General features: G+C 36.3%; 2 protein-coding genes and 1 pseudogene across 3 annotated transcripts; 2 read left to right on the top strand and 1 right to left on the bottom strand.

Annotated features, from left to right (window-relative positions):
- Positions 1–1,684: 1,684 nt before the first annotated feature.
- Positions 1,685–6,148, bottom strand: LOC125221730 (protein NRT1/ PTR FAMILY 8.3-like). The gene is made up of 5 exons (XM_048123946.2): positions 5,826–6,148; positions 4,940–5,045; positions 4,631–4,848; positions 3,016–3,572; positions 1,685–2,596 (listed from the first exon to the last, which is right to left on the bottom strand). The coding sequence occupies exons 1-5, from the start codon at positions 5,874–5,876 to the stop codon at positions 1,789–1,791; spliced, it is 1,740 nt and encodes a 579-aa protein (XP_047979903.1). The 5' UTR covers positions 5,877–6,148; the 3' UTR covers positions 1,685–1,788.
- Positions 6,149–7,611: 1,463 nt separating this feature from the next.
- Positions 7,612–14,518, top strand: LOC125220239 (uncharacterized protein At2g02148-like; annotated as a pseudogene).
- Positions 14,519–16,606: 2,088 nt separating this feature from the next.
- ETL1 (SNF2 domain-containing protein / helicase domain-containing protein) lies at positions 16,607–23,492 on the top strand. Of its 2 annotated transcripts, XM_048126078.2 has the most exons (12): positions 16,608–17,260; positions 17,382–17,496; positions 17,899–17,939; positions 18,032–18,282; positions 18,380–18,560; positions 19,797–19,982; positions 20,119–20,292; positions 20,372–20,530; positions 20,962–21,039; positions 21,153–21,289; positions 22,472–22,690; positions 23,175–23,492. In XM_048126078.2, exons 1-12 carry the CDS (start codon positions 16,703–16,705, stop codon positions 23,332–23,334), a joined length of 2,259 nt encoding a protein of 752 aa, XP_047982035.1. In that variant the 5' UTR covers positions 16,608–16,702; the 3' UTR covers positions 23,335–23,492. The 2 variants fall into 2 exon arrangements, with proteins under 2 accessions (XP_047982036.1, XP_047982035.1); XM_048126079.2 differs by lacking the exon at positions 23,175–23,492 and having other exon boundaries at positions 16,607–17,260; positions 22,479–22,617.
- Positions 23,493–23,884: the final 392 nt, after the last annotated feature.

The following is a 23,884-nucleotide window of genomic DNA, read 5'->3' as shown; positions in this document are numbered from 1 at the left end:
TTTTATTAACATTTTTCCATTCGCATTTGATTATAAAACTAATACTATAAAAATAGGACTCACATTCTACTATCTCATTTAAGTTCGACACGAATTTTAAGACTATATAGTATAAAAACTTACTAATATTAATATTAATATTTTCATTTACATGATCAAATTTTAAATAAAAGAATATCTAATAGTAATGAAAAATCAAATTGCTAAATACCTTCAACAATAAGCTCCTAAAAAACTGTGACGAGTCGATCAACCAACAATCAACATTACTTATTCTATAATTTAAAAATTAGAGTAAAGGCTAAAATTGGTTTTGAATATATGCTCATTTTATTATTTTAATTTTAAATTTTATCTTTTGAATTTTTTGTCCTGTACATTTTAAATCGGATCACAATTGGTCTTCCGTTAATAGTTCTGTTAATATTTAACGGTCAACGGACAATTAACGAAATTTTGACTAAATTAGAATATTAATTTATAATTAATTAAAATAAAATAAATTAGAAAATAAAAATTTCGTCTCTCTCCCATCCTATCTCTCTTCTTCTCTCTTGCGCAATCAGTTTCCATGGGCGCCACCCATCTCTTCATCAATTCAATTCATCAATTGACTAATCCAATCCTCGATTAAGTTAAGGCAATCTCAGAATACTTCAACTAGAATTTTTCATATGCTCATTTTCCTCTTCTCCCTTTTTCTCTCCACATACACCATTCGCATTGACTGCCACGCTGACTCCACCGACGCCTTCCACACTCCCTGGCTCTCCGACAGCTTCTACTCCGGCGGCTCCACCTCCGTGGAGATGTTTTATTATGGGCAGTCATATAACACAATTTATCCATCTCAATAAAGATGTTATATTTACTGGTTACTGGGATTTACAAGACAATGTATTGCCAATTAATGTGTTAAATACAATGAGAAAAATTAATTGAATGTACTATTAGAGTATTAGTGTAAAAAAGTTTGTATAAGTAAGCAGTCCGTATAAAGAAGATGATTTATTTCTGACGGATTGGGGCTAGGGGGAGCGGAAGGAAAAGATGAGAGTTTCCTCGACGGAGACGTCGAAGGAGGGGAGTGGGAGTTGCTGTCGAATCTTCCATAGACGGTGAAGGTGCGGAGGTGGCAGCGGTCGGGGGAGGGGGTGGGGATGGAGTAGCAGTTCTTGCAATTGAGGGGGTTGCTATTAAAGGTTATGATTAGGAGTGAGTAGTCTCAAAATTGTGATTAAAATTGTTGATCGTTAAATATTAACGGAGGAAAAAAAATTCAAAAGATAAAGTTTATGACCAAAATGATAAAATAAATATATGTTCAGGACCAATTTTGACCTTTACTCTAAAAATTATTTTCATTTATTCAATGATGAAAAGTTAATTGTTCGATTAAATTGAAAATCAATTAAAATCTCCATTTGTCCAATTCTATCGAAAATCAGATCAATTCTCATTTGAATTAAGGAACAATCGATACCCAGTTGCATTATACATAATGATAGTAATAATTATTAATTAAGGGACTGAATAAAATGAATTTTAGGATATATGAAAATACTCTACTTTGCAGTTTCAATTAATCATAAGTAATATAGATACTGCTGAAGATATAAATGCACGAAATTTCAAAACATTAAAACAGAAAACGGAAGTTGTGTAATCAATATAGAGAAATGTATTGAGCTGAAGCTGATGAAACTTAAACATTACCATCTGAATAAAACCAGTATGCATATTTTTACACAAAGCTTTTGCTAAGTGGCAGAATACAGAGATCGAATTTCATGATGCATTCTTTGATTTGTACATTTTTGCACAGAACACATACACCACCAGATTGAAGAAGCTGAGAGCTGCTAGAAGCCAAAAGAAGTAGTCGAGATGGCCGATGTTCAAGTTGTCTGGGATCCACCCGGGCTGCCCTCCTTGCGTCGTCAGAGATGTGACAACAGTGAGGATGAAAGAGCTCAAATAGTTGCCCAGCGCAGTTGTGAGGAGCGACAGGGCCGTGCACAGGCTGCGCATGGCATCTGGTGATTGGTCGTAGAAGAACTCAAGTTGCCCGATGAATGTGAAAACTTCAGCAGCCCCGAGCAGGAAATACTGCGGTATCTGCCAGAAGATACTCATTGGGGCAGCAGCTGCTGTATCTACCACATATGACAGACGAAAGATCTCTACGATAGCAGCAGCCGACATGCATAGAATCGAGAGGAATAGGCCAACTCCCATCCTTTGCAGCTCCGTGAAGCCTCTGTCCTTGCCGGTGAACATTTTGGCAACTGGGACAAGGACCCTGTCGTACATTGGGACCCAGAAGATAACACTGATGACATCAAATGTCGACAGGGAAGCTGCTGGGATAGTGAAGGAACCGATGGCTGTGTCCATCACCATGCCTTGCTCCACAAACATTGTCGACATTTGAGCATAGACTGCAGCAAAGACTATTCCGGTGGCCCAGATGGGAAACATGCGTATCAAGATCTTCAGTTCTTCCACTTGTGTTACTGTGCAGAGACTCCAAGCATTGGAATAATCTCCGCGCTTCCTTTCAGCTTCCGAAATCACAGCAGCTTTGTCAAGGCACCTTCAGAAGAAAGGAGCATTATCAGATATACCAAAAGCAATGTTTGGCAGTTTTATTTCTTAGAAGAGAATGTGGTCATCATATGTTGGAGAAACAAAACCATTGAAGCTTCAAGAAAAGTAAATAGTAACAATGGTCTAATTACAGTTTTGGCAACAACTGTCATGCTATGGAAATGCTTCAATGTGCGTGTATACAGAAAGGCATATAAAGTAAATTTGGTTATTTCATTTGCTTCATAATTTCGAATGAAATCTATACATACATGATAGGGGAATATTATAGTAAGAATTAGCAGTAATGCAGAAAAGTTTTGTTAAAGCAGAAGATATCAATGATCTTGAGAAACTGTAAGCAGAGTTATAAGTTCTAATCATCAAAACAAAGTTAATTAATTATGTAAAGAGAAGAGAATTTACTTTAGTTCATCAGTATGCAGCAATTTCCGGCTTCCTTGAATTGCAGAGCTTTTATCAGGTAACTCATATAGAAGGTTACTATCATCAGGGACATCCAAATTGCATTTGCGGAATGATGCAACCAGGACCTGACACATTCTTGTAATAGGGCTTCCTCCTGGTCTCTGGAACCTATAGAGACTGGTGCCCGAGAAGAAACTTACTATAGCAAATCCCATAAACAAAGCAGGGATGCCAAAACCAAGGCCCCACCCAGCATTATCTTGAATCCAGACAATCAAACTACTTGATATCAAGGCACCAATGTTGATGGAAAAATAGAACCAATTGAAAAAAGAACCCTTTTTAACACTCTCTACAGGATCTGTATCATCAAATTGGTCTGCCCCAAAAGATGAAACACAAGGTTTGATTCCTCCTGTTCCGAGTGCTACAAGATATAGCCCAAAGAAAAATATTGCATATTGAGCAGTGGAGGCTTCTGGGCATACCGAGTCAACACATTCAGGAGGCTTGAAATATGGTATAGTTGCAGATGCTGTCAACGTGCACATTCCCTTCACAAGAGAAGTTCAGAACGGAATAATAAGATAAGAACAACTAAAGAAGCAAGAGATGTATGCAGAGAAAATAGAAGTTGCAAAAAACTTTAATACCATCAGGTTAATATAAGGGCTGGCATATCAATACACTGATGCTGGATAATGAAAACATCTAAGCTCATTAAAAATGTATGGTTAATGCAAGAAACAAAAAAGACTATCATAGTTTACCACTAAAAAAACAGCTCAAACTGTAATCTGCATATTTGCAGCAGATTAAGGAAATAACCCACACTTTTTTATGCTTCGAGTTAAATCCTTAGTAGGAAACCAGATCAACACCTCTATTTGCTCCAGAGGATTGACACAATACTTAAAAGTTGAATGCTGATCAACTATACAGACAGCTAAAAACAAGCCTATATACTTAAAACATAATAATACTGGCTATTCTTCACCACTCAAAAACATTCTAAATTCCATTATATAGCTGCATCATATTAATTTACAGGAAAAAAAAACCTGGAAATCACTTCATTGCTTGCCCTCAGTTTCTAGACAACAAATTTACAATGCTAGAAACCTCGTTATTGCTTACTTTTACCAGTTCAACAAAAGGTCAGACTGATTTGAAATTGCAGAAGATTCAAAATACAGGTTTGCTTGAACTAGCGGGAGATCAAGTGTTCCCAAACAGCTAAATATGTTCTAAGGGACAAAAAGTGGTCAAAGGCACCAAATATTTTTAAAAATGAGGATATTGTGATGTCTTTCATGTTTTGGACTGGTTGGGATAAATCAATTTCAAGATGCCGCAAGAATAATTCAACTTTATATCTTTGTTTAGTAAGAGAGAACAGAGAGATTAGAGAACTATTTGCAAAGGAGCGTAATACAATATATAGGAGAAAGTTGAATGAAATAACTCTCCTGGTTATTGGTTACAACATTCAAACTTAGATACTGAGAAAAAAAGTGCAGCCGAAATAGGTCAACGATGATTAGCACATTAAGCCAATAAATGCAGTAGTAGAAAAAATGTAAATAATGGTGAATAGAATTTAGGAGATCACAATGAAGTAAAGAGTGGAAAAGGCAGCAATTGTCCAATATCTTCCCCAGTAAGCATCGGCCAAGACAGCCCCAATAAGGGGAGTTAGATAGCAGGTGCCTTGCCATGTTGTCACAGTTGTAGCTGCTGACACATTCCCTTGGTGTAAATTTTTTGTGAGGTAACTAACAAGATTAGTGGCAATCCCATAGTATGCTAAACGCTCACAGCATTCATTCCCTGCCATACATTACAAATTTACATACTCATAAAAGATCAGAACTGAGTAGAAAAACTAACAACTATCTAATTAATACAGCACTTAAAATACCTAGAATGAAAGGACATGCCCTCCAATTTCCAGTATTGCTCTTCAGAACAGGGTTCCCCTTGAAGTCAACTGAACCATTACCAGTATATAGCCCATCACTTCCGCTCTACATAAACACAGCAAAATTACAGTTTCCAGTCAATTAATCAACTTCAAGTTATATATGTGAGATTCACTTTGCAGGAGTCAGAATTTAGTATATTCTCTTTAACAAAAGGCATTCACAAAATTTTACATCAACCTAGCATCAGGATTATGTCCCATGATTCAATCTTGATAACAAGTTAAACAAGTAAGATCAATATTTCAAATCAATTGAAGGATGATCATATCACAATTTTGGGGGAAACCCGGAAAAGAAAAAACGAAGAGTACCTATCAATTCATGGAGAAAGACATGAGAAAACAAGCAGAAGCATTGCCAAGTCAACAACCCAAACATATTAAGAATTTAAGACTGGTCACTTGATTATACAAAATTTAAAAATACACAGTAGCCACAGTAAATCGGCAAAACCCACTTCCTAGAACAAAATACACACCACCTCCCTTATAGCCCCAAAACAGGAGGATACTTAGAAATAAAAATAAAAAAGAAATAACTTTTTTCTTTTTTGGAATAATTCGCCTACCTAACAAAAACAGATTACCGGATGCAGAGAATAATACCCTTCAGCAGAGAAACATTAACTACCATGATTTCAGATCCACAGAATAAAATCCCTAGCAACTCAAATATATCTACACTTTGACCAAATGTAACTAAATAATTTCGATTCAATCCACTACATGTTGACGCAGCAAATAAGACAGTTGAAATCAACTGATAACAAACAGCTAAAACGATCTTAATGTAAAAACAAAAATCAAAAGAGAGGGGAAGCACCTCTACAAGACCCTCCTCTAGAAGTAATCTCTCCTCCTCGTGACTACCCATTAGCTATGAAGAGTTGATATTTGTTTGAGCAATTTATGTGCTTATATTGAGACTTTGGAGAGATCAGAGGCGATGAGAGGAGGAGGATTGCTTGAAGTGAAGGATATTATCAGTGTAGAAAATGATTGCGTCCCTTTTCATCCCTTTGATTTTCCCTATGCTGTTTCAATGTTTTTGGGGAATCGAAACAAAATTAGATACTCATTTTAATTTGTAAAAAAAATTCCTTTGTTTTGCGAAACAGCCGGTTGTGGATTTTATATTGATTAACAAATATGGAAGAATTTAGATGCATGTTGAATATATTTGACATATATGGTTGTGGATTTTATATTAGATGCTTGTTAAAAGAGATAAGACATTGATTATTTCTATTATTTTTATTGTACCCAATTTAGAATCGTTGGAATTGTGTGTGTAAAGTCCCTTTGATGTGACATGCGAGTTATACAAGTCTAAATTTTACGAAACTAATTGACATAAAATTGATTTATATTTTGAATAGATAATTATTATATTTTGCTTTTTAACTAATTATTAATAAATGATAGTAAATAAATTAAAGTTTGTTATTTTAAAATTGGAATTGTGAGATTAATTGATATTAACTCCACGTCGATAAGTAAGCCATCGATAATCAACTACTCCCTCCGTCCCCCATAATTTGTCACCATTTGACCCGACACGAGTTTTAAGAAATGTAATAAAAAGTGAGTTGAAATATGTAGTGGTATGTAGATCTTACTTTTATATATTAGTTTTATAATAAAATGTGAGTGGAAATTAGGATAATGGAATATGAGGTCTACTATCAAAAATGGTAAAAGTGAAAGGTGACAAATTTTTAGGGACAGACGAAAATAGAAATAAAAGATAAATTTTCAGGGAGGGGGGAATATTTAAGATGTTTGGAATATGTGGATTGTGGACCTATTGTATTAGACTTTGTCATTTATTGACTTGGCACAGTTACTTGTGAATTAAATGAGTCAGGCCCAATCACTTGTGTTGGCCTAAACCCAAGTTCAACCTATGATTTACGGGGTGCTCTGATGGCTGTTATGTGGCATCTCGGCGCGGATCGTGAGCGAGGGTTGTCTGATCTCGGGTGTGCTTCTTATGTGAGGTTAATTGAACCGCCTCATTGTGTTCTCTCTCATTCGGTTCACCTCTCTCTCTCTCTCTCTCTCTCTCTCTCTCTCTCTCTGTGACAATTCGCTCTTCTTCTCTCTACTCTCTCCCTCTAGGCGATTTCACTGGTTTTCTTCTCCGATCGTCATTTCCGACCGATTGTTCTCTTCTTTAGTGAGTTTCAATCGGTAGTACTCTCTATCAGAGATAACTGATTCGGTTTCCTTGCGAAGTCCGGCGCTAGAACGGATCCTTGGGTCTATTCGGCTAAACCGGGGGAGGTACGCCGGTATTCGGAGTGTTCCTGTGAGTTTGTGTGTTCTGAATGTGAGATCTGTGAGTTTGGTAAGGATCGGTGCGTTGAGTTGGTTGCGGTGTGCGGTAGTCGGTGAAACCTTGGTTTTTGGCTCTGAGTATTTGGCGGTGCTCATCTTGTGACATTGGTTGAGATTGTGGAAGTCCTTGGTCGGTGCAGTCGCTTTTGTGACATGGGACACATTCCTATATTTGTTTTTCTTTAGTCTCTCGTTTAGTTTTAGATCCTTCGGGATCTTGTCTTGCTTCACTAACTTTAGTGTAGATCTTCATTTTGGAGGATCCGATCATGGGGAACCAACAAAACCAGAATGTTTTTTGGGCGAGGGTAACTAACACCTACAACAATAAGCGCCCGAGAGGAACGCCCCTCGCACAGTGAAGATGTTTCACCGTCATTTCGTACGAGTCGATGCAAACTCAAAAAAATTTTATGGCATTCCTCGAAATTTTTTAATGACATTTCAGGAATGAATAAATGCAGTACTAGAGAACAAGTTAAGTTGACCTTTTGAGGGCGGCAGCTATGATGGTCCTCCAACAAGACACCCGGCGGGCCTTCAAGTATGACAATACTTGGGCGAAGGATCGAAATATCGGTAGGTGGGCAGGTGGCATCGAGTTTAGCATGGACTCTAGTTCGAAACGGATGAAGAATAGGGCAGAAACCTAATACACTCAGGTGGTACGGTGGCCGATCTAAGCCCGGCGACGAGGAGGTCGCTAGCCAGTCCGCAGGAGTCGATTCAGGGGGCTCGATCTCCGGTGGGCGACGTCGTTAGATTGGTGCGAAGGCGGCTAGAGCTAGAGGAAGGGGAGGAGGTGAACCAAGCCAGTCGATCCCATTCGGAGCGGCGTATAACCGTTTAATGGGACTGTGGTTCGCCGCCACAACGGCCGACACTTCCCGTATAACGTTGTTCCAATTTCGAGCATATTGTCAAGGAATTGAGCATCTGAGAGTTCAATTGGGACTGCCCCTGATGCTACCTCGTCGTTTGCGCAACAACTACAAACTCCTCCATAGTCGCTGACGGAATTGTTTTAGAATTTTTATTATGTATTTTTTTAATTTCTAAGATTTAAATTATGTATTTAATCATACATTTTTTTAATTTTTAGAGTTTTAATTTGTAATTATGTATTCAGAGATGGAGTAAAAAGTGGTGCATGCCTATGATTAGTAAAAAGAGTGGTTGTTCGGTTTGTGAGATTATTTTAGTTGAGTGGTGGGATAACTAATTATCAAGTGAGTATCTATCTAAGATTGAGTTACAATTCAATCTCATAAATCAAACACTATACATCATGCATATAACAAATAGAATAACCCCAAAAGACATAGTCCATCCGACCCATAATAGGAGTCACATTTGGTGTGGGTACGAGTTTTAAGAAATGTAAAGAATAGTAGGTTGGAAAAGTTAGTGAAATATGAGGCCCATTTTTTTTATATTGGTTTTATAGTAAAATATGAGTGAAAGGAGTTAGTGGAATGTGAGGCCTACTTACCATTTATGGTAAAAGTGAATGTGACTCTTATTGTGGGACGGACCAAAATGGAAAAATGTGACTCTTATTGTGTGACAGAGGGAGTATATAATAGACGAATAACATTAAGAGTCAAGATTGCTGACGATTACATCAACATGAACATCAAAAGTAAAAAATCAAACTGACCAGAACTCCTTTGTAGTTTATCTAAATGAAATACTCCATCCGTTCCATACAAATAACGATATTTGGGATGAGGCCCGTCCTCTACCGCTGGAGGGTTCCTGTTTGTGGTTTCGGGGGTAGACCCGAACGGCCTCCACATAGGTATGCCTATGTTCCCTTTTAAACCTCTACTTGGCAAGGACGTTTGTCTAAGCCCTAGGCTTTCTAGGGACAGGCTCTTTGTTTGGTCTGTGATGTACACCGGCTTGATATAAGCCCTTGGATATGCCCAAGTTCAGTTGTAATTTCTCCTCTCCTCGGCTCGCTAGCTTAGGCTAGTTGGTTGTATCCCTCGGGCATCCCCGAGTAATGCTTGTAGTTTTCGTTATTTTAATTATTTTATTTAAACATAAAAATAAAAGATATTTGGGATGTCATGAGAATTAGTTATTGGTAAAAAAAAAGGAGAGAGAAAGAAAAAAAGTAGTTCAAATGGTGTTAGCAGATGAGATCCACATTACTATTTGTGTTTAATATTGGTATCTAGTGATATATATATAATTGGAAAACTTTTCATAAATAAAAATAAGTTGTTTTTATAAGATATACTATAAAAAAAAAAGTGTCCTATTTTTACGAGAGTAAGTAAATAAATTTACAAAAATAAGGAGACAAACCGATGTCCCTACTGAGTCGTGACTCGTGACCCACCGGTTTGAAAGGTCGGTAGGGTTTCAACGGCAGCAGGCTCAGATTGAGCTTCGGTAAGCCCTGAACACACACACATTCTCAGAGACAATATTTTGTCTGGATAGCCGTTGAATTTCCCTCTTACGTTTCCCTCCTTTTTCAACTGATCTGTGCGATTAGGGTTTTAAGCTGCTGCTTGCGAAGGGGGGCAGAGTTCCCGCGGTGAACTCCTACATCGGCACCTCATTGCACGACCCCAGTCTCGGCGATGATGTCGCCAACCACGGCTGATGATGTCACCGACGATAACGATGACCATTCCTCCGTTGTCGTGAGTGTTAGTACCAAACTAGAGTTTTTCTTCTTTATATTTAGGTCGTGGTGTTGTGATTGCGAATGCCATACTTGATTTCGTGGAACGTGATAAATGATTTGATTCTGATGCAATTTCAACTGTTTTTCCTTAGGGTTTAGGGGAATTAATGTACGTTATGAAAATTTGAGTTTGATGCTGCGTTATTGTTGTAGGGGACATGTTAATTAAGATATTGAATGGATTATGTCTCTCCTTCTGCCCACTACCAAGACAATTCCATGTTTCTCTCCTATCATTTCTTTGTTGATTTTGACAAAATTTGCAAACACTGGAGCTTCTTCAATAGCTAAAAACAGATGTACTTCTTTGCATGAACAAGTTTGTTGTAAATGTGTTCATATATGCATATCAAATTACCCGCTTCTTTTTCCTCAAGCGGCACAAAAAAGTTTGTCTGCTCATTTTGTTGATCACAATATCAAATTGACCATGATGATTTTGTTGTTTGAATGTAGGACTGCATGCGCGAGCCTTACCAAAGCTCTTTGCCACTTCACAACGTGGGTGTGGAGGACGAAAGGAGTAGTCTAGAAAATAGGTCTTCATGCGGCCCCTACTCAAATTTGACAATTGATGGTGACATTTTTATTCCATTTAATAGCTTAGAATTTGGAGCAGTTTCGGATAATCTAATGTCAATCTAACACTGGTACCCTTTTACCCAGGCGTATCACCAATTGAAACAGCTAGGGCAAGGTTTATGGACATCGTTGTGAATCATTTTATTGATCCACATGTTATTGAGATGTCAGATTATGACACTGATTACATGATGCAACAATCCTAACAAGAAAGCAAGAGTAAGTCCAAAGAGATTCGATATATAGGCGATGCAAACTATGCCTTGCCATTAATGTATATTGCTAATATGTATGAAACGCTAGTCAATGAAGTTAACACAAGATTATCTTCAATGAGTGGCATCCATGAGAAGACCATTGGTGTAGCCCTTGAAGGTGCTGGTGGATTGTATTTAAAGCTTACAAAGAAATTTCCTAGAAAAGGTTTGATCTATTTTCCCTCATGCGTTAGAACTAAATAGAAAACTGAAGTTGCCTTCTAGAAATTCCAAAAGGTGCCAATTAATGTTACAAAATTCATTTCCTTGTTGCATAGTGTCTTTGCTTCTCTAAAATCCTTATTTGAATAGGTTTTTTCCTTGTGGAAAGATGAATTTTTTTACTATGTGAATTAGGAGAGCTCTATATAGTATCTGGATTTGAGATGGAATAATTGATCTATCATGCATGTTGCTCTTTCTACACGGTTTATTTATATTTGCTCAGAGTTATCCTTTGTCTCTTTGGCGATGGAGAGTTATATAGTTACTAGTCTTGGAACCTGTCTCATGTTGATATTCTACTTGTAGGTACTTGTATATTTAAGAAAAGGGAGTTAGCAACTTCATTTGAAACAAGATCGAAGTTTCATGTATTGGTGATACAGGAGGAAAAGCGTGTTCGTTTTGTGGTGGTTAATGGTTTAGCTATCGTTGAAAAACTAACAAAAATTGGTATTGATGATGTTGAGTGGTATGTTCTGAGTTCCTTCCTAGTCCTGCCCTTCGTAAACTAGTTCTTGTAAATTTTGAAGGCCCGTATATGCTTTTAGATAATGATGAAATGAGGTGTATTCACTCTATACAGCTCTCTCACACTTGACTAGGTAGTATTCTTTCAAAGATCAAGTTGATTTGTCATTACTCTGAACACGTAGGAATTTTTGGGATCTTGGATACTTACTTCTGGTTGATTTCCAATAGATTTATCATTAAATCACTGAATATAGAGTGGTTTTGATTTCATAAATTAGTTAGATAGACCTTATTTTAGAAAAGTTTTGTTGGATGTGATTAGTGTATGTGGGGGACAAAGTAATGTTGGTTCATAATATATACACTATGCATAAGTAAAAAGTTCAGAAAACAAAGGACACGTCCCAGAGTTATTAAGAAATTATTTGAAACTGGAGAATGCGCGACAAAACTGTATCTTGTTGAACCATGATCAACATAACTAGTATTAGGACTACAGTTGAATGGTGGATTCCGGCAATAGGCATCAACAAAACAAAAGCTCCTTATTTTGTGTATTGAGTTAACCGAAGGTTGGCTTGCCACGATATTATGTCTTGAAAAAATATGTATTGAATGAATTTCATTCTTTATGTTCAGAATCACCTTTTGGAGTTTTATCAACTCAAACTCTTTAATTTTTAATTGGAAGCTGAGTGTTCTCTCTCGTTGCCACCTTTAATATGTGATTGTTACGTAAACGATGGTAAAAATTACAAAACTTAGCTACTTATATGACTTGCTTATATTCCCTTATTTCCCAGCAATAAATACATTACCACATACTTTTTGAATGTGGGATGGCCCAACTTACAAATTGTTGGAGTTTAGGTAATCCATCTCATGTCATCTTCAGTAATCTTCCTTTCCAAGTTGGTATCTTTCACCTCTCCAGGAATTAGCCCTTAGAATAGGAGAAAAATAGGAAGACTATTAGCATAAATTTTGGGTATCAAATTGAAAAAATTGTCCTTGTTTAACTAATTTATATCTGTACTTATGTGCATGTCAATATCTGACACCCTTGTGAGGAAAAGGGGCCTGCAATAAAATCAAATCATCATGAAATCGGTATATAACTATCAGCCTTGTTGGGGTTTTCATTCCTTAGGGGCAAGATATTCATCTTCTTGGGTTTTTTTAACCTGCTCTTTTTCATCTTCGTGCCATCAGTTTGCATGAATTTTTTCTAGACAAATTCAGAATGTTTCAAATTGATTTGTTCTGCAGCACATCCTGTTATCTCAATTGTAAATGTTGTGCCTAATATTTTGTATGCTTTGAGTATAGCGACAGTCACTCTTGACCATCTATTACACAATATCTCAAATAGGTTTAAGAGGTTGACTGGACGGAATGACGTTGCTGTTTTTGCCAGAGACTACAAACTTTATGCTCCAAGGCACAAGTATAGGCGTGGTGTGTCAAATTCTAACTCCAATATGCCTTGTTTGCCTGTAAGCTATAGGGAATTCTTTCAGTCGAATGTTGATTCTTGGCCCCACCATTTTAATGATTTTACCATATTAAAACTCCAAACATACTTTTCAGGCATTCCATAGTCCTGAAAATTCTTCTTCAATGGCAACTTCTCAAGGTTATCGAGCAACAAACGAAGTGAGATATTCTTTTATTGTAAATTGTGGTGCATTAATTTTTCATGTGACTACAGTTTGATTTATGTTATTAGTTTGTTGTCTTGTTAGTGCTTCATTTGATACTTCTTCTCTAGCTAGAGATAAGAAAGCTTGAGAGTAAAAGTAATGTGTTGAAATCAATTATCATGGAATATATGTATTGTTTATTTCCATATACATCTACTGTCTAATTAAAGCTTTAGAAGAGGTTGAACCAGCTTATTCCAGTAAAGCCATTGATTGTAAAATCACACGAGGAACAGAGAAGTATCTATCTTTTAACCAATGATGAATTATATGTTAATGATCTTTGACTGAAATTTTTTTTTGTAGTGTATGGCATGACATACAGGGGATTTCTGTTATGTCTTAAAATCATAGGAGGAACAGAAAAGCATCTATTGAGTATTGACTAATATCATTCAAAGGACTGTGTTATCCTAAAATTATGCTTTCACAAAATGAAATGTGCAAATAAGAATTTTTCTTTGAGGTTGTACCATTTATATGTCTTGTACACTCATGTAAACAACTTGGCTTGATTTTGTTTATTTGTGTTGTTTGTTTGTTTTATTTTCTTCCCTGGTTTCTTGTTTTCTTACTGCAATATGCTTACCATTTGTCCTTTATAAAGGCTCGCAAAAGTAAAATCTCTTATGTTTATTTGGACAGAGAAACACGTACTCCCTTAATCCATAAAAAATAGTCCCATTTGTGGAAGACACGAGTTTTAATGCCTAATTGGTAAATTAGGAAAGATAAAAAAGTTAGTTAAATAGGGGAGAGAAAGAGAAAAAGTGGTGAGTAAGTTTCCACAAATATAAATGAGACTAATTCTTGGTGGAGGAACCAAAAAAATGGACAATTTTTTGTGGACGAATGAGTATCATATTGTTGATTCTAATTCAAATTGGCATTACTGTGCATTCCCCACATTCATAGGTGTGTCCATTAACAAAGTTACCCGTTAACGTATTTTAAAGTAGAATTGTTATTTTCTGGGTTGAATGTGAGCAGACTATATCTGTCTTTTGGTTGGATTTTAATGTCAATTAGCAGAAGACTTTGTCAATGTTTTTATCTTCATAGATGATATAATTTCATTTTGTTCATTAAGGCAAGGATTACTATTGGCTGACAAAATATGCAAATACTTGAACATCAGGCTTAGTTTCATCCTATGCACCAGGGCCATAACAATCCTATCAATCACAGTTCACATTCGACTCACTATATGCTCGAAGCACAAACAACCATTTGAAAGTGTCCTTTCTCCTAAAGGTAAACAAGAATTTCCATGTCATGGATTCATTTTCCTCTTTCCCATCACTAACCAAAGTTTAATAAAGGTCAACACCACATAGCACAAACATCTGGATAAAATTTTGGTCATGAAGCGAGTAAGGAGCATTTCTTTCCGGTAGTCTGCAAGTACATTCTCTCTACCAATTTCCATATTCTTAAGAGAAGTTTGAGAATTTTACATGTCCATATTTATTACAAAAAGCTTGTTTGGAGAGCTTCTCGTTTTGGCAAGAACGATTCACATGTTTTCATATATTTGCATACTTATGGACTAAAAAATTGACACTAGCTATAATTCTACCATCTTCGCATTAACTGTGTTTCACTTGCTTATTTCTATACACATACTCATCAACTCTTACATGTCATGCAGGAAAAAGCTATAAGTATTTACAGTGCCAGAATGTGGTGTGAGTTTTACTCATGGTACATCAATTTGTAATAAATTGCGCACCCGCTATCATGTTTACTTATTTCTCATGCCTTACCAAAACAACCCACAAAACCAGTGGTTTCTCTTCTTGGACAAGGCGGTGATGCATAATTTAATTTTTCGATGATGGTGATGCATAATGTTTGGGGTATTTGTTTCTTACTTTGAAATGATTTACAATTTATTTAATTAATGTGCGATTTTTTTTATTGTAAAAATCATGAGAATTTTCTCATATAATCAATCTATAAAGCAATTGCACTGAATTTGTAAGAATTTCGCATAAAATGATGAACTATTGTTGAGAGAAGAAGAAGAAGAAGAAGAAGAAGAAGAGAATGTATTACTATGTCTATGCCTATATGTCGACAAGAGGTTGTGTATCAAGAGTATGCAAGGCCACTGAAAGGCTCATTGCAGATTATTTTTTACGACAATTCATGTTGGGGTGAAGTAACTTTTCAACGCTGATTTCGTATGCGTAGATCTCTACTTTTTTTTTTGCATAACAAACATTTAGGCACGATGTGAAAATCACTACTTATTTTCCGAGATTATATGGTCCGACAAACTTCCATCACAAGGATTGGGCTTATTAGCCAACTCCAACAAGATAGGATCAAAGAAATTTTTGTTGTTCCAATTTCAATTAATATAGTTTTTTAAATTTCAAATTTTAAATTTAATTACTTTTACAATTTATTTTAATTTTTAGATATTTTAGTTGTGATTCCAAATAAAGCTGAAATAAATGACTACACCGCGGATCCAGTAGGCATATGAATTGGTCAGAAGAAAACATTTAATTCACAACGTGAATTATTTTCTTCGTCTGTTCATAATTGTTTTGATTTTGACAGGTGCAGATTTTAAATAATTGTTTGACTTTATAAAAGAAAGTGAAAAAATAATTATTGAAATGTGATTTATGCTTTTATTTCATATTGATTTTATAATAAAATATGAATGGAATGAGTTGATGTAATGTGATATCCATTTATCGAAAAGAGTAAAAATGAAACGAAAATTTATTAGAACATGTAAAAATTAAAAAGTTAAAACATTTAATAGAGAATGAAGAGAGTATAATATATTGCATTTGAAGATATGAAATTTTAACTTTTGTAATTTTCTATATTTTTTTTGTAAATCAATTTCAGTTAATATATTTTTTCAAATTTCAAATTTAACTATTCTTACCATTTTGTTTTAATTTTTAGATATTTTTTTTCCAAATAAACCTAAAATGAAACTGAAATAAATGACTACACCGTGGATCCATTAGGCACATATGAATTGTTCGGTAGAAATTTTTTAATTCACAACATGAACTACTCCTTTCGCCTATCAACAAATATTCTTATTTCACCGATAAGAGTAGAAGGTCAGTCCTATTTTTATATATTGATTTTATAATAAAATGTGAGTGTAATAAGCTAGTCTAATATAAAGTGCATTTGTTAAAAATAATTAAAATAAAACGAGACATTTATTAATATATGTAAAAATAAGACATAATAGTATAAGAAGAGAATATAGATTTGAAAATAAAATATTAAAATGCTAGGTACCAAAAACAGAATATAGGCAAACTTGATGTGGCAAAAGAGAAACATAAATTCCGGCGGCACTTTTCCCACTTCCCAGTTTTCTCTCTTCTCTCTCTCTCTCTTTTCGGAATCACCACAAAGCAGAGAAGAAACCAAAATGAAGAGAGAGAGAGAATTGCTCGAACTCTCCGACGACGAATGGACTCCCCACTCCGATTCCTTCAAACCCTCGCGCGTCCTCAAGCCTAATCCCCCTTCTCCAAACCCTCCTCCCCCCATCGAGTCCTTCGCTTTCTCCAAAACCACTTCCAATTCCCATGAAATCCTCGTCCTCGACACCTCTTCCTCCGATGGCGCCGGCCCCGGCAACGGCGACGAGTTTGAGGATTTGGAGGACGACGACGCTGAGCTCGAGGTCGAGGTCACTAGGAGAGCTTCCACGAGCACTCGGGGGAGCAGGTTCGTGATCGACGACGACGACGAGGAAGAGGATGATGGCGCCGCCGCGGACGACGAGGACGGTGACTATAGCGACCCGGAGGTGTGGATAGAGGAGAAGGAGGAGGAAGATGATGTTGTGAAGAAGGCTTTACGGAAATGTGGGGAGATTTCGGCTGAATTGAAGCAGGAGTTGTACGGAACAAGCGCGGTTGCATGTGATCAGTACTCGGAGGTGGAATTGGGGTCTGCTGCTGCTGCTAGGATTGTCACTCAGGTACTGCTGATGATTACGAGTCTCTATTTTTGCGATTTTATGTATGGAGGTTCAATTCAATTTTGCTGCATTTCTAGCGGATGCAGATTGAGTGTGAGCTATTTCGAATTTTTGAATGCAGGATGATGTGAATGACGCATGCGGAGCTGGGGAAGATTTTCAGCCTATACTAAAGCCGTACCAGCTAATTGGAGTCAATTTTCTTATGCTTTTGTATAGGAAGAAAATTGGTGGAGGTATAATTCTGTTTCAAAGTAAATTATACTAATACTGAACAAATGAGTGTTTAATAATGCTCTAGTTCATGAAAAACATTCATGCCACAGACAAAAGTTGTCCACATCTTCTTCTTAGCAGTTTTCTGTGAGTTGGTATTGTTGGGGGAAGAAGATTGTATTTGTTTATTGTCTAAATAGCTATGGCTTAATATGTGATTGCTCTTTTGTCTCAAGTTGTACACTTTAACGAAATTTATAATTCAGCATTGTTCCCTACATGCTTCTGATGCACACTACTTCTCTGGACTTATGATGATGCTTATGTTAACTAGGGAGTAAAAGTGAAAAGTTAAAAGTGCTCAGTTTTGCTTTTGGTACCAACAGACTTGTCATCTGTTCTAACAATATTCTGGCATGCAGCTATCTTGGCAGATGAGATGGGTCTTGGAAAGACTGTTCAGGTAATTTGTTACATTTCTTTCTTGCCTATAATTTGTAATCATTATCGAAATTCTCAAATCGCTGTAATCTCAGTGGAAATATTTTATTTCAGGCCATAACGTATCTGACTCTGTTGAAGTATCTGGAAGATGATCCTGGGCCCCATTTAATTGTATGTCCTGCTTCTCTTTTGGAAAATTGGGAAAGGGAGCTTAAGAAGTGGTGTCCATCATTTACTGTGCTTCAGTATCATGGTGCTGCACGGTCAGCTTATTCAAGAGAATTAAATTCTCTGGGAAAGGCTGGACGGCCACCGCCATTTGATGTTTTTCTTGTGTGCTATTCGCTTTTTGAACGCCACAGGTTTGTATTCTAGAGCTTTATTTATTACTATTTCTTTGTAAAATTGACTGCCAGTTGAGTTTCTGTTCCCTTTGCAAATCTGAATGTCATTTTTCAGTTTGCAGCAGAAAGAAGACCGCAAAATTCTGAGACATTGGAAGTGGAGTTGTGTTCTAATGGATGAAGCTCATGCATTAAAGGATAAGAATAGTTTCAGGTGGAAAAATTTGATGTCAGTTGCAAAAAATTCAAGGCAGCGACTGATGCTTACAGGCACACCACTGCAGAATGATTTGCATGTATGTTCCTTGAACCCATTCTAGATGCTAAGTTATTATATTCTTAGTGAACCATGTATTGATATTATCATGAAGTCTTCTGAAGATGTTGGAATTTAGGCCAACATATTCAATAGTAGTGACTTGACAATCTGAGAACTTTCTGTTTTCAATTGTTTCAGATAAATGTGCTGACAGCATGAAGTAACATTTTAGAATATATTTCCTTCTTGATTCACATTATCAGAACGTTCTGAAGTATATGGTCCTGCCTATCTAATAAGCTTTGATAAGCTTGTTAGCACAGTTCACAGTTTTAGCAACTTTATTCATGCAGATATATTTGTTTTCTGGCAAAAATATGCACAGGAGAATTTTGAAAGTCAATTCTTGAATTAATAAAGATGATTCATACCAATACAACTGGAAGAAACTGTTTGAGTTCCAACTTGGAAACTTTTCTACAACTACCTCGTATGTATTGTGATGTTAGGGTTCTGAATTGAGTTTCCCTTCACTCCTGTACCCTGTCGGCCTGTCTTCAGATACCCTCCTCACCACAAGGAATTGAAAAAAGTCTGGAGTTTTTGTATGAACGAAGTTTGTAATTGTGATATTTCTGATCTGGAGGTAACTGATTGAGTGATTGTATATCATGCCTGTGAAACCTGCTACAGTTTAATTTCTTAGGGCATGTTCGCTTTGTCGGGATCCTAAACTCAAGAAATGAAATCTGAATAGAATTCGATACTGTTCATTGTAGAAATTAAAACTTTGATTTTTGTTTGCCCTTCCTGAAATGATTTTTTCCCACCTCAGCAAACTGTACTGTAAACCCACATGTGTGATGATTTTATCTTAAATGGTCAAAAATGCCCTACACTTACCCAAATTAACTCTGTTTCTGAAAAAGAAGGGGTATAATAGAAATTTTGCTTTTATTTCTTGGTCCATTCCCCTGTAAAGAAATGAAAACCAGCAATTTTTGCAAGAAATGAATTACGCTCATTTCGAGTGAATAGTGCGGGCCGACACTCATTCCTCGTGCTGCGCATAATTTGTTCAATGATAGGAAAACACTATGTTTTATCCAGATTTAGGGCCGTTTCTTGCCATTTATAGGAAGGTGAACATGCCCTTAGAATGATTGGTAATTAATTGATAGTCCCATACTAGGTATTTACTCTTAACTTGCACTATAGTGAATATCGTTGGCTTTGGAGTGCCTTTCTTCAGCTGATGATTTTTCATTTGCAGGAGCTGTGGTCGTTGTTGGAGTTTATAATGCCAGGACTTTTTGAAACTGGGGATGTTGACTTGAAAAAGTTGTTGAATGCAGAAGACAGAGATCTAATATGTAGAATGAAGTCCATTCTTGGACCATTTATCTTAAGACGATTAAAATCAGATGTAATGCAACAGCTAGTTCCGAAGACGCAGAAGGTACCGGCGGCATCTCTTCTCCTTATGTGGTTTCATTGTTTCTATGAATTCTTATTGCTATCACTACATTAGACTTCGCTAATAACTTTATCCATTCGTCTGTGAAATCTGAATCGGATTGATCTATATATTGTAGATTGAATACGTTTGCATGGGAAAAGAACAAGAAGATGCTTATAAAGAAGCAATTGAGAATTACCGTGCGATGTCTCAAGCTCGTTTTCTGAAGTCATCTGAAACTAACATAAGTAATGTGGCCAAAATACTCCCTCGGCGACAAATTTCCAATTACTTTCTGGAATTCCGAAAGGTACTTCAGTTGTATGCTCTTTATTTAATATCCTGAAGAATTGGCTAGTGTATCAGTTTCTTAAAATGTTTAATTCCAGATAGCAAATCATCCATTATTAGTGAGGCGCGCCTACACAGATGATGATGTTCTTCGTATTGCTAAAATGATGCATCCAAAAGGCGTGTTTGGCTTCGAATGTACCTTAGAACGCGTGGTTGAGGAGCTTAAGAGCTACAATGACTTCTCTATTCATCGGGTAATTTGAGTTTATAATTTGAACATTACTTGAAATATTAGCACCTATATGGCTTTATAAGTACTAGTTTTGCTTTATGCATATTGCTAAAAAATTGTAAGCGTTCTAAAAGGGAGAGTTTATGAATTCCTTGGACGTTGGCCAGTTGTAGGTCTGACCTTTTGTTCCTTGAGCCTGGTCTTCATCATCTAGCAATGACAACTTTCATTGCTAAATGATTTATATCAGTTCCCTTGTTTTCTTTACGAACTAGGCCAGATCGTTTATTTGACTGGCATGAATTCTCCTTCAGAAGAGAAGACCCAATCCTACATCTTACTGTTCTCTGTTATCTTCAATTGTTTTATTGTTATCACGAATCAATTATTTAATTAGTAAGAGATACCGTATGACTCGTCTTACTCAAATTCAGCTTAACTGCCTTAATGCAGCTCCTACTTTTCTATGGAGATACTGACTTGAAAGGAACTCTCTCTGATGATCATGCTATGGTTTCTGCAAAATGTCGAGTATGTTCTGTCCTCTGATTTTATGTATTGATATTGATAAGCTGAATGGAGTAGGAGACATTCTGTTCTTTTATTTGCTATAATGACCATAACTGGATCTGCTTGTGGCATAGGCATTGGGTGAACTTCTCCCTAAATTAAATCGTGCTGGGAGTCGCGTCCTTATTTTTAGCCAATGGACGTCGATGCTTGATATATTGGAGTGGACTTTGGATGTGATTGGTGTGACCTACAGGCGCCTTGATGGAAGGTAAGTTTAGCTTTCTGTTCTTTGCAGACTCTGGATGTGAGTGGTGTGACAAATGCATGTTAACACGTATAAGACCGGTAGAGGAATTTAATAATACACTCACATTATTGACACTGGCAAGTTCTAGAGGTGTGAAAACAGTCCCAATGTCCCAGCTTGAAACCTTTCAGAGACTAGTGCCTTGAGTTGACATTTTCGATTTTTCAATCACTATATTTCAAATGTAAATGCTGGCTAAAAACCCCATCCCAAGAAACTTCTAGGGTTAAAGTAAAATGTAGTTACATTTTCTCTAGTGTTTGCCGGTAAATGTTTAGAAATTGGAATAAATTCCTTGTCAAAACCATTTGCAGAAGTAACATCAACCCGGTTTTGGGCCGAGGTTGTGTAAATCTTAGCTGTTTGGAAATTAGCTTTCTGTAACATCAGTTCTGAATTTCCAATCACTTTTAAGAAGTTAAGTACTCATCTGCTAGACCATCTGGCGACAACGTGAAAACTATGCCATGATATTATGAGAATGGGGTGGATTATAAAACTGTCAGAAGATTCTAACTCAACTAAAGATTCTCTTAACTGAGTATACAATGACTAAGAGAGTGTCAGTTGCTTGTAGTTGAATTTAGTTTTCTTTGCTTGACAAATCTGCAAAACTAAACTACTCAAGCGTATTTTTTTGGTGCAAATGAGGATCTGTGAGGAGTATGAAAAGTTGTACTCCTACTTCATAAAGACTTCAACAATTTGGCTGGCTATAAACACTATGAAAATTGTTATCTCCAGTAAATTCCTAAAGTAAGCCATCCAAAATCTGGGTAAATTGGAAGGTGATATGTCAAAATTTGAGTCGTAGGGTTATTCTGGCTGGCATTTGACTTATGATTATGACTTTCATTAAGCTACAATCATGACTGAGGATGACCTTGGTTCTATAGTATAGGTTACGCCAGATGGTTGTAACTGTTAAAAAATATTTGATTATAACCTTATCTCCCTCTCATCTCTCGATATTTGTATATCTATTGTACAATTTGAATTCCCATGTAATGCAGTTTAAGTTACAATCCATACAATCAAGGCTATGTTTCTAGTAAAGTATGTGTCGAAATAGATAAATACGTAACTAGTTGTACAATATTGTTATCCTTGGGCTTCCATATTTATGTTTGATATTGTTGTCAGTACACAGGTGAAAGAGAGACAGACAATTGTGGATACCTTCAACAAGGACACTTCAATATTTGCGTGTTTGTTGTCCACAAGGGCCGGAGGACAGGGATTGAACTTGATCGGAGCTGATACAGTTATAATCCATGACATGGATTTTAATCCCCAGATTGATCGTCAAGCAGAAGATCGATGTCATCGCATTGGCCAAACAAAGCCTGTTACAATATACAGGTAAAGGTTCTTTTCTCTTTATTTTTTCGTTTTCTTTTATCATCCAGATGGGAACTTTGATGCTTTAAGTAGAATTTATGGCATCATTGACTGAATCATGCATTAGACTAGATGATAGTAGTTCACTAGACCAGTAGACCCTAATAAACTAAGAAAGAGGACTGTTAAGTGATGCATTTACGAGGACCATGTTAACTCGTTTTCCTGAAATATAATTTGATCGATACATATTTGTATTTTGTGGTAACATGAAAATTGATCCAAGTTCACAGAAATTGGTATATTAACTCTAGGAGATTTTTAATTTCTATGACTTAGCATTTAAACGGCTGCCAAGAAGTTATGATGTTACTGGTGCTGCATTAAATAGGACGCAGGTGGTTTTTCTTTGTTATAGAGTCTGAAAGCAGAATCCTGCCTTCTTCCCTCTTAAATTGATTTCTTCTGAGACATTTACATATACTCATTTGTTTGAATTATGAAGGCTTGTGACGAAGGGCACGGTGGATGAGAACGTTTATGAGATTGCAAAGAGGAAACTAACACTGGATGCAGCTGTCCTTGAATCTGGAGTGGTAGAAGATGAAGGAGAGATGCCTGATAAGACTATGGCAGAGATATTATCTTCCTTATTGTTGCACTAACTTCACCCCCAGCGCATGCAGCAGATTCAAATCGGCTTTAATTTTTTTCGGTGTACACTATTTCTTGTGACTTCAGCTATTAAACACATCACAAACATAATTTAAACGCTTAGAAACCAAAAATATTATAAATAGACATCTTTTAAAGTTGTTGAGGATGAATTGGTCGAAATTTTCTGTTCTCTGCATAGCCTTGGAAATCAAATTAGGGCCCTAATTGTTGGAGAAGTTCAGCATATTGCTAGTCCATTTTGAGCATACACTTAATGTGAGCTTATTATTCGGGATTTCATTATATACATAGGTGCAACTCATTATCAAATGATTAATCATCTAGGACTAAGTTGTGGAATTATTTTAGTTGGAAAGGAGTGATAATAATTAAGTTGTGAGATTCAATTTCATGAATTAAACATAATGCATAATCATAAGATATAAACTTTATTTTCATAATAAAATTTCTACAATTCAAAACAAGAAAATTATCTTAAATTATGGAATTGTTTAGTTAGTTTATCTATATAATCCTCAATGGTAAATGTCGCTTATA

Source organism: Salvia hispanica, chromosome 1 (genome assembly GCF_029641045.1).
Source record: "Salvia hispanica isolate PSC_SH4W2 chromosome 1, Shi_PSC_v1, whole genome shotgun sequence".
Lineage (NCBI taxonomy): Eukaryota > Viridiplantae > Streptophyta > Magnoliopsida > Lamiales > Lamiaceae > Salvia > Salvia hispanica.
Note: the sequence above shows the minus strand (reverse complement) of the source record. Positions and strands in the feature narration are given on the sequence as shown.